At 44.1% G+C, this 14,480-nt stretch overlaps 1 protein-coding gene across 1 annotated transcript in view; it reads right to left on the minus strand.

Annotated features, from left to right (window-relative positions):
* hs3st4 (heparan sulfate (glucosamine) 3-O-sulfotransferase 4) overlaps nucleotides 1-1,788 on the minus strand; it is a 122,648-nt gene extending 120,860 nt beyond the window's left edge. Inside the window, exon 1 of the mRNA XM_074695896.1 lies at nucleotides 320-1,788. Within this exon, the coding sequence (XP_074551997.1) occupies nucleotides 320-909 (590 nt within the window). The 5' untranslated portion in view covers nucleotides 910-1,788. The remainder of the gene's footprint in view (nucleotides 1-319) is intronic.
* Between the last annotated feature and the right edge of the window lie 12,692 nt (nucleotides 1,789-14,480).

The following is a 14,480-nucleotide window of genomic DNA, read 5'->3' on the forward strand; positions in this document are numbered from 1 at the left end:
TAGTGTGTGTGTGTGTGTGTGTGTGTGTGTGTGTGTGTGTATGTGTGTGTGTGTGTGTAACAGCTTGGATCCACACACTGCTCCAGGTGCAGGATTAAAACTATTGGTTGAAAAGGACCAGAGTCCCTGCTCCTCCTGTATCTGCAGAAACCAGGAGACCTCACAGCACCAAGACTCAAGCACCAAGTTCCCTTTAACTTCAGAAAGCAGGAAGTGAGAAGGTGGATTATCAGTCCCTCAACCTGCCCAGATCTGATCCCAGAGTCCCTCAGAGGGAGCACAGCAGAGAGACATGAGAGAAACAGAAAGGAGGACTCACCGGTACCAGTCCAGCCCCTTCTCGTAGTTCCTGTCAAAGAAATGGGGCTCGTTGCCCACGGCTCTGACGTCAGGGTGCACCCTGAGCGCCTCCAGCAGGGCCCGGGTCCCCCCTTTCTTCACCCCGATGATGATGGCCTGGGGGAGCTTCTTCTCTCCGTAATCCATGGTGCAGTTGACCCGCAGCTCGCTGTCCGTGGTGCTGAAGTCCTGGTGCTCCCGCTCCTGCGCGCTGCTCTGAGAAACCGCCGCCGCAGACTTCGTCGGAGACGCCTGAGTCCTAATCCAGTCCAGGGTCCTCTGCTCGGCCTCGGCATGCTCCCTCCCCGCGGTGGTCGCCTCCGCCTCGGTGAAGCGGCTGAAGCCCGGGGACGCGGAGTAAAGTTTCTCCCTCAATGTCACAAAAGTTGTCTCCTCCGTCACCAGCCGGCCCTGGTACGCGTAGGTCTCTTGCAGCGGGAACTGCAGCGAGTTGTAGCAGCTCATCAAGCTGTAGAACAGGTAGGTGACAGAGAGGGAGAGGGTGAACATGAATAAGATCTTCCGGGGCACTTTAGACGTGAAAACTGAAGTGCTGGACCAGAATGCCATATCTGATAGCAGTGATCCCCTCAGAGAAGTGGCCAGACATGTTTCCACCCCGAGTCTCGCATGGACAAAAAAACCAACAGCAATAATCAGTCACATCAGCTGCTCCATCAGCTTGGAGAGGAAAGAGCGTGGAGCTGGACCGAACCGAGCTGGACCGAGCTATTCCGAGCTGAACGGCATTTTTATACGGAGAAGTGAGGAGCAGATCGTTAAAATTCCGGAAGAATACCGCGTCCCCCTTTCTCCGGCATCGATTTCTCCCTCCACAGCCTGACAGACAATGTCACAATTTATTGGACCGAACTTGCAGATTTGAGAGCGGGTCTGGCGTCCTTCCCGCGGAGCAGCCTGGGCGCGATGATGGAGGAGATCCTGGCATTTCACTGAGGAGGAGAGAAACACAAGAAGAGGGTGAAGTGCTCAAAGTGGCTCCGTCCACGTCCACGTCCAGTCTGTGGATCCACATCCATCCACGCAGCCTCTCCAGCAGCTCCCTCTCTCCTCCCCTGCCTCCTTCTCTGTGGACTTTGAGGAGTAAAGTAGGAGGCTCTAGCGCAGACACCTCCTCCCTGCGCTCGGACCACAGGCTGCAGCTCTCCGCGCTCCTCTCCGCGCTCCTCTCACGCCGCTCGGCTCCTCCGCTGTGCGCATCGGCTGCGTGAGCTCATCTGAACTGAAGCTCTGTGGAGCCACACAGCACAACTTGTGTACACCCACTTTTTCCCTCCTCTCTCCGTGAACAAGTAGAGCTGTGAACGTCCGAGTCCTTCATCTGAAGCCTGCTGTTGGACAGGGACGGGCTGCAGGTCTGCGCTGGACCGACTCAGATTACAGAGCTGGATTGATGCTGCAGAGATTATTGCATCCAGCGTGGAAAGTTTCCCGTGGAGAAGTCCGTCAGAGGAGGATGATTTTGACAGAGATAGCGCTCCACACAAAGCTCATGTCTGCACCCTGCTGGTTTTCTGTGGAGTCAGTGTAATTGCATAAGCGAGTTTAGCAGAAATAAAGAAGTTTATCTGATAAATGCAGAGGCAGGTTGCATGAATCAAAGTGGATCATGAGAAACACATGATGGGGATTAGGATGAGGACTCATCAGGGTCTGATTCCCAGCCTGTGCTCTGCTCTGTGCTGAGGATGAGGATCCTGCTCTCACATTATTCTCTGGATTTATTATACATGGCTGCAGACTATAATTAGTGCTGCACATCCACCAGACCTTAACTTGTTCACTTTGTTGCTGCAATATGGGGATTTGAAAATTGCACGCCACTGAAACGTCTCCGTGTGTTAGAGGCTCTCATTCATCACACACCTACAGCTCACCAGGAGAGCCAGGGACACGCTAAGCACCGGGCCCTGAATAATTTGCAACGCGTGGCTCACTCGTTGGTAATCCAGCAGAATGCACACACACACACACACACACGCCTGTGTTTAACATGTAGAAGGAAACACACACCCGTGTCTCTGGGCTTTATGTGTGCTCTGCATGCAAACATGTTCAGACACAAAGCGTTTCGACTGAGAGCAAAACAGGAAACAGATATTCTTTATTTAGGTGGTGACCAGCAGCAGCAGGAAGCTCATCCAGCAGATAAACAAGCTCTGTGAAGGGGCGGGCCTTAAACACCAAGGCTCCACCTCTAGAGGGCTAGCCAATCAGACAGAAGGGGGCTTGTGGAGGTTTAAAGAGACAGCAGAGCCTGAAATAAGAGTTTATTAAACAGCAGTGGGAGAAAAACAGAGATGTTTTAATCTTTAGGGCACAGTAACTAAGGCGATCTGTACCATGCCATACTGTACCGTGCCAAACTGTATCGTACCATACTGTACCGTGCCATACTGTACCGAACAATACTGAACGTGCCATACTGTACCGTACCATACTGTACCGTGCTATACTGTACGTGCCATACTGTACCGTACCATACTGTACCGTACCACACTGTACGTGCCATACTGTACCGTACCATACTGTACCGTGCCATACTGTACCATACCATACTGTGTGTGCCATACTGAACGTGCCATACTGAACGTGCCATACTGTACCGTGCCATACTGTACCGTACAATACTGAACGTGCCATACTGTACCGTACCGTACTGTACCGTGCTATACTGTACGTGCCATACTGTACTGTACCATACTGTGTGTGCCATACTGTACCATGCCATACTGTACCATGCCATACTGTACGTGCCATACTGTACTATGCCATACTGTACCTTGCCATACTGTACCTTGCCATACTGTACCCAACCGTACTTTACCGTGCCATACTGTACTGTGCCATACTGTACTGTACCAAACTGTACCGTACCACACTGTATCGTACCATACTGTACCATGCCATACTGTACCGTGCCATACTGTACCGTGCCATACTGTACCGTACCATACTGTACCGTGCCATACTGTACTGTGCCATACTGTACTGTACCAAACTGTACCGTGTCAGTGTGGTCACACTTCTTTAATATGTGCCAGACCGAGGCCATGTCCACGCAAAGCCAGGAGCGGGAAAACCAGCTGATAAGTGGAGGCTAGGTGCATGCCAAACCCATAGGTGGCAGTGTTTTTCAGACATGAAACCTGTGCCAGCCAATCAGAATGAGCTCTGTTTCCTGGCGTCTACACAAAACCATGAAACCAGAGTTTTCCAAAATCTTCACTTGGGCTGGACTTTTCAAAAAACATCATTTTTAGTGACGTTAAACTACAGCTTGATGAAAAGTATTGAAAGTATTTTTAAAAAGGGGGGGTATTCGTCTTTGAAAATGCCTGGCCACGTGTCAGCAAGGCCTGTACATTATTATGTTGATTATGTCCTCTTTTGGACACGTATTTGTGCTCGTGCATTAAGTGTACCGCACCAAAGTACGCCTCGCTGAAATGTGCCAAAGCCAAAGACGTGAACTGTGCCTGAGCACGGTACGGTTAAAGTGGCCAATCCAGCCGGACTTTAGGGTTGGAGTGTGTCTGGGTACGGTACAGATGGTCCCTGTGACCTCACCCTTGAATCACACTAAGACCCTTTGGAGGAATTAGGGACAGGATGAAGACTGAGAAAGAGCAGAGCCTCCTCTTTAACAGCAGGAAGCTGAGTGAACGTATTTCACTGAGCAGCTGTAACTGATGATAAAAAGCGTTTCCTGGTTTACTGTCGGTGTTTGGCTCCGTCAGGATGAAATGTGGAGTCAGTGGTGAAGCAGACCTGAACATACGAGAGTGATGCAGGTGACGGGGTGTGGGGGACGATGAGTGCTGGGAGAACAATGGCGGCTGGGTGTTTGGCAGTCAAGAGAGCGTGGGAGAGCTGGATGGCTTTGCTGAAACTGTTGCGTTGGTAAATTGCCACTTGGAGAATCAGAGAGCTCTCCAACAGGAACTGTCCTGTTGGTGAAAGTCCGCTGTGATCCTACCTGTCTGTCCGTCCAAAGTCACCCTGACAGAGGTTTCTGAGCATGCTCAGACTGCGCTCCGGCGTTGACAGCACATGTGGAGTGGCATTAAGATGGCCGCCGCCGCCACTCAGCACTGATGATGAATTATTATCAGGCAGTGAGGAAAACATATTGACCCGATTTATCTTCTGCTTTGTTGCGTCTGTTATCAGAGGCGTTCATAAATCGCTCAGACGCCGTCGGCCCCTGTGGAAGCTGAGGGCTCAGATTGCGTCTGTTTGCGTTTACACACGGCGTCAGTCAGGACGCGGCGCTCTCTGGAAGTTTGGTTTGAGTCCTGACAGCCGTGACGTGGAGGAGATAACTCGGGGCTTTGTCTCAGGGAGGATTACCAACGAGTGTTTCCTCCTTTATCAGCTCAGCTCTCAGGAAGCGTCAGAGGTGTCGCTCTCTGATGGTTTCAGATGAAGCAGTCACTAATAAACCTGAACGCCATCAGCTTCCTGAACGCCGCTCACCGCCTCACAGAGCCTCAGCCAGCATTAGCATTCAGCCGGCGTCCAGATCACATTCAGATATGAATTATCCATATTACATTTACACCTGGAATTAAAAATGTGTCTGCGGCTCTGCTGCAATCATGAATCTCCATCCTGACAAGATCCACTCTCTGTTAGAGCGAAGTGATGAAGACGGTTTGTTGGAGAAATCACCTGGAGTCTGAGGACGAGGACAGAGGGATTTACTCCAGCAGCAGAGAGCGAGATGGACGTGGTTTATTTACAGCGTCAGATGGAGCAGCTAACGGTTTCTCTGGTTTACTCCGTCATCAGGTGGAGATAAGGATGAGGCGCCAGTTTCTCCACATTTATGCAGATTTAGAGAAACATTTGTGAAATATATCTGTCACATATTATATATTAATGTTAAATCTTATAAATAAATGTCCTGATGCTAATTAGTTAGCTATGTTTCTTCACATTAGTTTACCTTACAAATATTGCTCCAAGATTTCTTAACCTTAGCAAAACTTTCCTAATATTCGCCAAGATTTCAAAACAGGAAGTCAGGATTTTCAATCTTGAGCCACGATTTCTAAATTTTTTGCTAACATACAAATTCACACTCCTGCCCGCCGGGAATACCAAAATAAAAGTTGGAGAAAGTGATCTAGCCAAACAGATTTTGAGAATGTTAAGCTCTGCTTCTTCAGTGTCAGCCACAGGATCTTCAACAGTAGGGGGCGCTGATTGTAAACAACAAAACAATAGCACATTTAGCTCTAAAACATCATTTTTTTCCTGGAGATTTAGAGAAATATTTATGAAATATTATAAATAAATGTTGAATGTTATTTACAAATGTTGTAAAAAAAAAAAAATCCTGATTCCCAAATATTTAGCTACATTTTTAAGCATTTAGTTTTCATTTTAAATATTAAGCTAAGACTAAATTTTTATCAAAGATTTATAAATATTTACCAAGGTTTATAAATCTAAAGAAAACATTTATCAATCATTTGCAAAGATTTGTAAAAATTTAGACAAAATTTTATAAAAATTGTTAGTATATTTAAATATGAAGTCAAGATTTCCAAATCTTAAGGTACAGCGTCTAAATATTTAGCTAATATGTAAATTCACACTCCAGCCTGTGGGAAACGCCAAAATAAAAGTTTGAGGAAGTGACCCAGCCTCAGTCGGATAAATCAGCCGTTAGAAAACAAACGTACCACATGCTGTGATGGTGCTGTTGAAAATCCCCTGGTCGACATCAAAGAAGTAGAGTTTGACTTTCTCAAAATCACTTTCTCAAACTTTTATATTGATGCTACCAGGCGGGCAGTAGTGAGAATTTGCATATAAGCTAAATATTTAGAAATCTCAATTCCTATTTAGAAATCTTTGCTGAAGATTTAAAAATCTTAGAATCATGACATTCATTTATTACAACATTTAGATAAAACATTCAACAGTTCTATGCAATATTTAACAGATATGATTCTCAAATGTTTCTCTAAATCTGCAGAAAAAGTGATGTTTTAGAGCTAAATTTGGAGAAATGTTTTTGATATTTGTGGTGTGTAAAACTTTACAATCCGTGCCCCATAATGTCCCAATTCTTAACATTTAGCTACATTTCCAAAGATTTAGCTTCCTTTTTAAATATTTATATAAAAATGTTAAAATATTCGGCCAAGATTTCTAAATCTTAGATTTCCAAATATGAAGTCAAGATTTTAAATCTTGAGGTACATTTTCTAAATATTTAGCTAATATGCAAATTCACACTCCCTCCCGCCGGAAGCTCTCAAATAAGGGGTTGTTTACACGACAACTGTTTTAGGGTGAAACGCAAAAGTTTTGTTGCCTCGCGTTTACACGGAAACGGCGTTTCAGTCGACTTAAAACGCAAACTTTTGAAAATGGCCTCCAGAGCAGGTTTTTTCTGCAACCCTGCCCCGTGTTGATCTTGTTCTGCTCAATCTGCTGAATCTGTGACTGTCTTTGACAAAATGAGCATCTGTTGCTCCACTTCTGCTCTGAGCATTCACCAACACACCAGATGATCAACTCTACTTCAGAGGAGATCTACCAAAAGCTGCTTCTGGACAAGACGGTTACAGTGCCACCTACAGGCCTGGCATGCTCACTACAGTGTTTTCACTCCCGTTTATTTTCTAACGACTGATGTAGCTGAATGTGAATTTGCGCATTAGCTAAATATTTCGAAATTATACCATAAGATTTAAAATCTTGACTTCATATTTCAAAGTCTTTGTCTAAGATCTAGCAATCTTAGATTAATATTTAGGATGAAAACTAAATCTTTAGGAAAGTTGCGAAATGTTAAGAATCGTTTAGATAAACATTCAACATTTATATGAAATATTTGACAGATTTATGTCACAAATGTTTCTCTAAATCTGCAGAAGAGAGTTGTTTTAGGGCTAAACGTGCAGAAATGTTGTTGTTATTTGTAGCCTGTGCAGATTTACAGTCGTCGTCCGTAGATAAGCAGATATTTCCAGGCTGCAGTTTTAAATCTGAGCCGGGCAGCTTCGCTCGGTGATCGGTGGCCGTGCAGCCAGGACAGCCTGCAGGCAGCTCGCTCAGCTGAGATTAAGGAGCAAACTGCTTCTTAAACTCTGCATCCTCTGCATCCACGGTGAACTAACAGAGATCTGTCAGCGTCTGCGTCGTCATCAGACGTCTCATTAACGCTGAAACAAAGGAAGACAGACAGGAAGTTCCTCACAGGAAGCCAGCGTGGCGCCCCCGGCTGCTGCTCGCTGAAGTTAGCGCTCTGAAGCTGCTGCAGCACCTGGAGATTTGGGACTCTTAATATATGAAGTGACCCGGTTCTGAACCCGGCTCAGTCTGAGCCCGGCTCCTCCGGCTGAGATGAATGGGAGCTGTGGGGAAGTTTTGGCAGGTGCTCACTGTTACTCTGCGCTGTAATATAAGTCAGGGCGCTGTGGTCACTGCCTAACACTCGTGTTTCAGTGGAGCTGACAGCAGAGATGGTTTACAGGAGCTGAACACACAGGCTGCAACGAGAGCCGAGTCCAGACCATCAGAACCACAAAACAGACTCACAACGAGAAAGTTTTAACATCCAAACATTTAACACTCCTCACAGATCCACATGTTCATCACTTTCTAATTGTTCAGTAATGGTTATATTTAAAATGAGTGAATAAAGAGTCGTCAAAAAGTCCATTTGTTGCTTTGTTTTTGATTTGGATGTCAACAATAAAACCTCTGAGTGAGTTATGGATAAAAAAGTCTCAATAAAGTAAATTAGATTACTTCAGTTCAGTTAGTATAAAAATGTAAAGGCTAAAAGTGAAAGAGGAGGTGAGATGAACTGAAGTCTTCACCAGGGGCTCCGGCTGGTCTCTGGTTAATGGAGTTAACTGGATTCAGGAGGAAAAAGCCTCGCGGTGACTCTCCCAGGCACTTTCCTCATGAATGTCTGTGAATCACAGAAACACTGGAGAAAATACATGTTTCTTACTCAGTTTTTGTAACGATGGAGAAATGAAAAACACTCCTGAACTATATTCAAAAAACAAATTAAGTTTAATCAAAAATACAAAATGTAAACGTCACATTTCTCCACGCAGAGCCAGACGATGAGGTCTGTCAGATACTCCGAGCCTGGAAAATGTGGATCAGTATCACACAGATTTCAAAGGGAAGCTGTTAGCATGTGTTAGCATGTGTTAGCTTGTATCAGGAATCTGGTTCATGCACACAGAGCAAGCACAAACAAAACCACAAAACCTGAGACCAACAAACACAAACTCCAAACATGTGTCTCTCTGGAGCAGTGCATCCTGGGTATGCAGTTTGCTTTGGGTTGGGGTGCTTTGCATCTGCTAATGAGGGAGCTGTTAGAGAAGCTAACATGCTAACATCATGTTAATAACTTGAAACACTCGGAGCGTTGGTGTAAAAGGAGGAGGACAGCAGGTTTTAGTATGAACAAGTTTCCCTCCTTTTTATGTGACATATAGGTTTATCTTTGGGTTGGTTATGTACGGTGGCCTGGAGGTGTCAGACTATTTGCAAAAGTCACAACACAACAAAAGTATAGAATAGAATAGAATAGAATAGAATAGAATAGAATAGAATAGAATAGAATAGAATGGCACTTTATTGTCATTGTTGGAAGGACAGGTCCATGTCGTCACTTCTCAGCTCACACCTGAGAACCAGCACGTCACGGTTTCTCTCTTCTTGTCCTGTGAAATAAATGATGAGGGACATTTCTAGGGAGCGTGGTCTGACAGAGAAATGTTGAATAACTCTAAATTTAGTAAAATATATAATAGGAATATTTAAGAATTAATCAGATCTTAAGCTGCTAATTCCCTTTAACCTAAACTGTAGCTGTAATCACAGCCTGACTCAGGTTTGGTTACCTGTCGGAGCCTCAGATCTCAGAAAGCGTTGAGGGTTTTCTGCAGGTCGACTCGGCACAGGGAGTTCAGGCTGCGGCTCGGCAGCTGAGAGCGTGTGGGGGGAGCAGCAGATGAGGAGCAGAGATTAGGAGAGTCTTGAAATGAGTTTTTGCTCCAAAACAGAGTGTTGGTCATTTTGTGCAGTTGGGGGAAAAACAGTCTTTTCTTTTTTTTGCCCTTGTGAGATACAAACCGCCTGTTTTTGGCAGCGTTCCCTCACGGTGAAACAGGCCACACGTGACGGCGCGGTGCGGCTCGCGGTGCAGCTCGCTGTGAGAGGAGAGTCCCGTGGCCTTGGTCTGATCCCGTTGGGAATTACTTGATCCACGTGAACCCGGAGTTACTTTGATTTATGCCTTCTTCATTTCCCCTCCAGTAATGGTCGACTGGTTCCCGAGCCCTCATAGGACGGTATTGAACATACGACCCTTCATAGAGGTTATTGGATTCTTCGGCACAACAAGATCGAGCCGAGTAATTTGCCCTCGCTGCGACTTATCTGTGAGGAAGTGTGCTGCTCTGTTTTTTAAAGTTAAATCAGGATTTAAAGGAATTCATACATTTTCCCTCCATCTGTCTGCTCGTCCATGGATCCGTTTGATTTTAATCGATGTGACGCTGAAGGAGTCAATAGCTGCATCACAAACATCCAACAAATTGATAGAACTGCATCCACGTACAATAAAGTTGGGATTCAAAAGGTCAGCGGGAAATGGGACAAAGCCCAGAGGAGTTCTCTTAAGGGCCAGCAGAGCTTTAATACACATCCATCACTTTTTATCATCTAATTAGTGGGTGGTGTGGCAGCCCGACAACATGGAGGGGAGCAGGATTATCGATCAGTTAAAGGACGGTATCTATCACTGCACCTCGCCATCGACTCTGCAGCCATTTGGAAAAACAGGGAAGACAATAAAACGGCAGCAAAGTGGGATGAGGATCCAAAGAGAGGAACCGCAGACCGGGGACTGACAGCGTTACACGACGATAGGAAGACGTGTTTTAAATGATGGAGTAAAAAATGAGCCAGAGCCACCTCAGCAACATTAAACCTCTGTTAAACTTCAGGAAAAAGTGAATTTTTGCTCCTGATTCAAGGACACAGCAGCACACACCTCCACTGAGATCTGCAGAATCACAACAAACAGCCCAACGCCGTCAATCCCTGCATCACTTAATCAACGTGACAGTCGACCCCGCTGAGCGTACAGCCAAGTTCAGCAATTCAGAAACAGCTTTCCAGCAACAGTTTTTGGGCTGAAGTGACAGATTGGTTCAGAAGTTTCAAACGGCTCACTCAGGGATTCAGAGTTTCCACAGAGCGAGAGGCGAGAGGCGAGCGGCGAGCGTCTGCAGGTCGACTCCTCCGCTGCGTCACCGCGGGATCAGACGAGCGAAGAGGAGAAAACAAATCAGACAAACAAGTACACACATTTACAAAAAGAGCCTCTCAGTGGAAATTATTGTAGCTATACATCACAATCCAGTGGAATTGAACGCTGCACAGGAACAAGTTTTATAGCCGACAAATCAATATCTGTCAGCCCCGACAATTAGCCGTCATCTGTTATCGCTGAGACGCTTCTCCCTGCTCGGCCCGGAGGCTCTGCCTCAGCAAACTGAAATATCAGTTATGAGTTCAGTCTGAAGTCTTTAAACACCAGGAAATACAAACCAGACTGTTCAGAGTGAAGGACTGTGGGTAAAGGCTGCTATTGACAAAACTGTTGAGTATGATAACTGTTTCAAGTCCAATCAGGACGAGCTGTGATTAGGGATGGGAACCTTTGGCACGGGTGCCCAACGGTGCCAATTTTTGGTGCTTTTGTGTGTTTATGTGGCAAAAAACATCAATTTGTTTCATAATAAAATATAGTTTTTATTCAATTTTACATATTTATTCTTCATTATATAACCTTGTAATGTTGGGATGCAGGAAAATCTCCGACTCTTGCACTCCCTCACAGTCACAAGGATGGGTTCAGGAACCTAAACATGGTACCATATGATTTTAAAGCTGCGTTTCCACCAAGCAGACCGGTTCGGTTCCTCTCAGTACGGCACACATTTTGTGGTGTCTCCACTGACTCATCCCGGGACAGATCCCCAAATAATCGAGACGAGCCGTCCCACTTTTTGGGACCCTTTCGTATGGGAGCCAGACTGAACCGATCCGCTCTCTGAAGGTGGAGCTACAACACTGCAGACTGCTGATTGGTCCAAAGAATCGTCACTTCCTGTGCGACAGCGATTGAATTGTTTAGTATTTTTTAATTTTTTGCAAATATTTTTTATTCTGTTTTTGCACATTTTATGATTAAAAAAATATAAATATTTTTTTTTTTTAATTTAGTATTTTTTTTATTTTTATTTTTTCAGAAAAATAAAAAGACATTACATTTATAGTTTTGTAAATTTAAAGAAACTTCTTGCTTTGATAATTATTCACTAGATTTTAATTTTGCAAAGAATTTTATTCTCTTTACAGTTTTTATTGTGAAGATAAAGTAAATTTTGTGGCTCCTGAGTGACTTAGAAAAGACCCCTGATCTAGTTAAAGAACATGGCACCACCTGACCTCCATCAGCTCATATTTCTGCTCCTTTTCTTCACAGTTTGCTCTTTATAACATCTATAGTAAGAAGAGCAGAAAATGTTGGTAACACAGTTGATGAACAGTTAATGCGCCCCATGTACAGACAATCATTCTGATGAAATATTGATGAGGAGGAGCTGAAACATGACACACTTTCTTCAAGGTTCACACCAAAAAGGATGGGACCTCAGCTGATTGGGGTCATGTGACTTTGGAGCAAACCATTGCTGATTTAGAGGGTTTTTTTCAGGTTTTTTAAATAGTTTTTAAAACAGTTTTGTCATGTTTTAAATATTAATTTGAACAAATAATGCTGAAAAATTCCAGAAGATGGTTTCCTTTGACCTCTGTAAGCTGTTTATTATTACACTGTGTTGTTTGCCTGCTGTATTTCCTTTGAAAAATTTCCCAAAATTGAGCTTGTCCCTGGAGAAGAGAAGAGCCGTTTTGGCAGGAATCACGGCAGGTAAAAAACTAGTCGCCACAGGAAGGAAACCCCAACACTCACTATTCTCCCAAGCATTGGTCCTGAGGTATTTGGACGTTGTGAACTTGAAGTTATCTAAAGCAAGAATCCATGGAGCCGAAGACTCTGTTGTAAAACTTGGCACTCACTTTTAACTAAGCTCCGTGGAAGCTCCAGGGAATGGGTGGTTTTAGTAAAGTTGTGTTTTTATTTCTTTTTTTTTCCTTGTTTTTTTTTTTCCTTTACTCCTTTTTTTCTTTTCCTACTCTGAATGATTTTATTAATTTATTTAGATTTTTTATTCATCTATTCATTTATTTATCTTTTTATTAATTAATTCATTTGTTTTTATTCATCTATTTATTTTTTAATCTATTTGTTAATTTATTTATTTATTATTAATTTATTCATTTATTTATGTATTATTTTTTTATTGATCTATTTATTTGTTTGTATATTTATTTATTTAATGATGTATTATTCATTTATTCAGTTATTTATTTATTTATTTATTTTAATTATTTGTTTTTTCATTTATTTATTTATTTATTTATTTTTTATTCATCTACTTATTGAGTTATTTATTTTTTCATCTATTCAGTTATCTATTTATTTGTTTATTTATTTATCATGATATTAACACACCTTAAAATTATGCAAGTCTATCTTTATCATATTATTATTTCAAAATAAAATAAAAAATTGTTTTAAAAAATTAATAAATAAAGATAAAAATCCCAACACGTGATTTTGTACTAAATTAATGATGAGCCTGTTAAGTTTCTGTAATAAATAAAAATGAAATTTCAGCCAAATGACCTGCTGTAAAACTAATTTTCTGAGGAAACTAATTTCGAAGGTTAAATTTGATGTAAAATCAAACCTTTTGCAGACGATCTCCTGTTTTCCTTCTTCGTTTTGTTTACTCGTGTGTTTTGATCATTTTTCCTCCTTCCCTCATCCTTCCATCGTGTCGGCGTGCTATCTTTAGGCCGTTGATGTCACAGTGATGCAACGCCTGGCCCTGCTGAGCCTTTCTCCTCTTTAAACGTGTCAGAGCGGTGCAGCCTGATAACAGGGGAGGAGGAGGAGGAGGAGGTGTTCAGGTGGAGGAGGAGGTGTTCAGGTGGAGGAGGCGCCGTTACAGGAAGAAAAAGCAGCATCTTGACTGAGTTTCTTTTGGAGCGGGCTCATAAAATCACTCCGCTCTATGATGGCCCATCTGCGCGAGCTGTCTCAGATTGATGACATCCATTTGCCCTTTCTACAGCGTGTGATTTGGAAGTCAGCGCCGACTGTACCGTCCTCTGAGGAGCTGCTGTGAAGGCTCACTCCTCCCCAGGCGTCACAGCCCGGAGCTGCTCGCAGCGAGGCCTCCTCCAGAGTCTGTGCTCCTGAGTTAGCACGCCGTCCCCGCGGTGGCTCCCAGGTGTGGCTCCCTCAGCATAATTAAGGTGGGATCTGCCAGGGCTTCTGGGCCGGGGTCATTCATCAACTGGATCACCCCAAAGATTAATGTGCACTTGCTGCAGCGCTCCAATGGATTGCTGCCACTTGCTGAGATCATTAGCGTTGGCCTCCGTACGACTGCAGAGGCCTCGCTCGATGCACGGGAAGATCTGCAGCTTCGCATACTAAACGAACAGTCCATCATCGCCTAATTAAGGGATTATTGGAGACACTTGTGTCCAGTACCCTGGACAGTAAACCATAACTGAAGGGCAAAGCGGATAGATTAGCCCCACCTGCTTCGTAGCAAAGAGCAAAGTAATGAAACTGCTGACAAAAGTGAGCCGAAAGGAGGACGAGGAGGAGTGCGTCATTACACGCCGTGTAAACCTCAGGGGGACGCCGCTTTAATAACTCAGCTTCTACAGCGTGAGCAACATTTCATCACGGGGTGAGGCTAACGCTGATTCTGCTGACAATCACAGGCCGACGCTTTACCGAGGACACGCAGAGTTTAACACCAAACCAGACTCAGAAACACCACAGAAGAAGTCAGACACATCCAGAGACTGAGCAACGTTTTCATCTCGCTGTAGTCACGCTCGCGTCCACCTGGTGATCCAATATTCACTCTGTTTTTAGTCTCTGTGAGGTCCCGGGGGAAATATCTGGCTCTTTA

Source organism: Halichoeres trimaculatus, unplaced genomic scaffold (genome assembly GCF_033239565.1).
Source record: "Halichoeres trimaculatus isolate MK-OKI-2021-1 unplaced genomic scaffold, fHalTri1.1 fHalTri1_scaffold_20, whole genome shotgun sequence".
Taxonomy (NCBI): domain Eukaryota; kingdom Metazoa; phylum Chordata; class Actinopteri; order Labriformes; family Labridae; genus Halichoeres; species Halichoeres trimaculatus.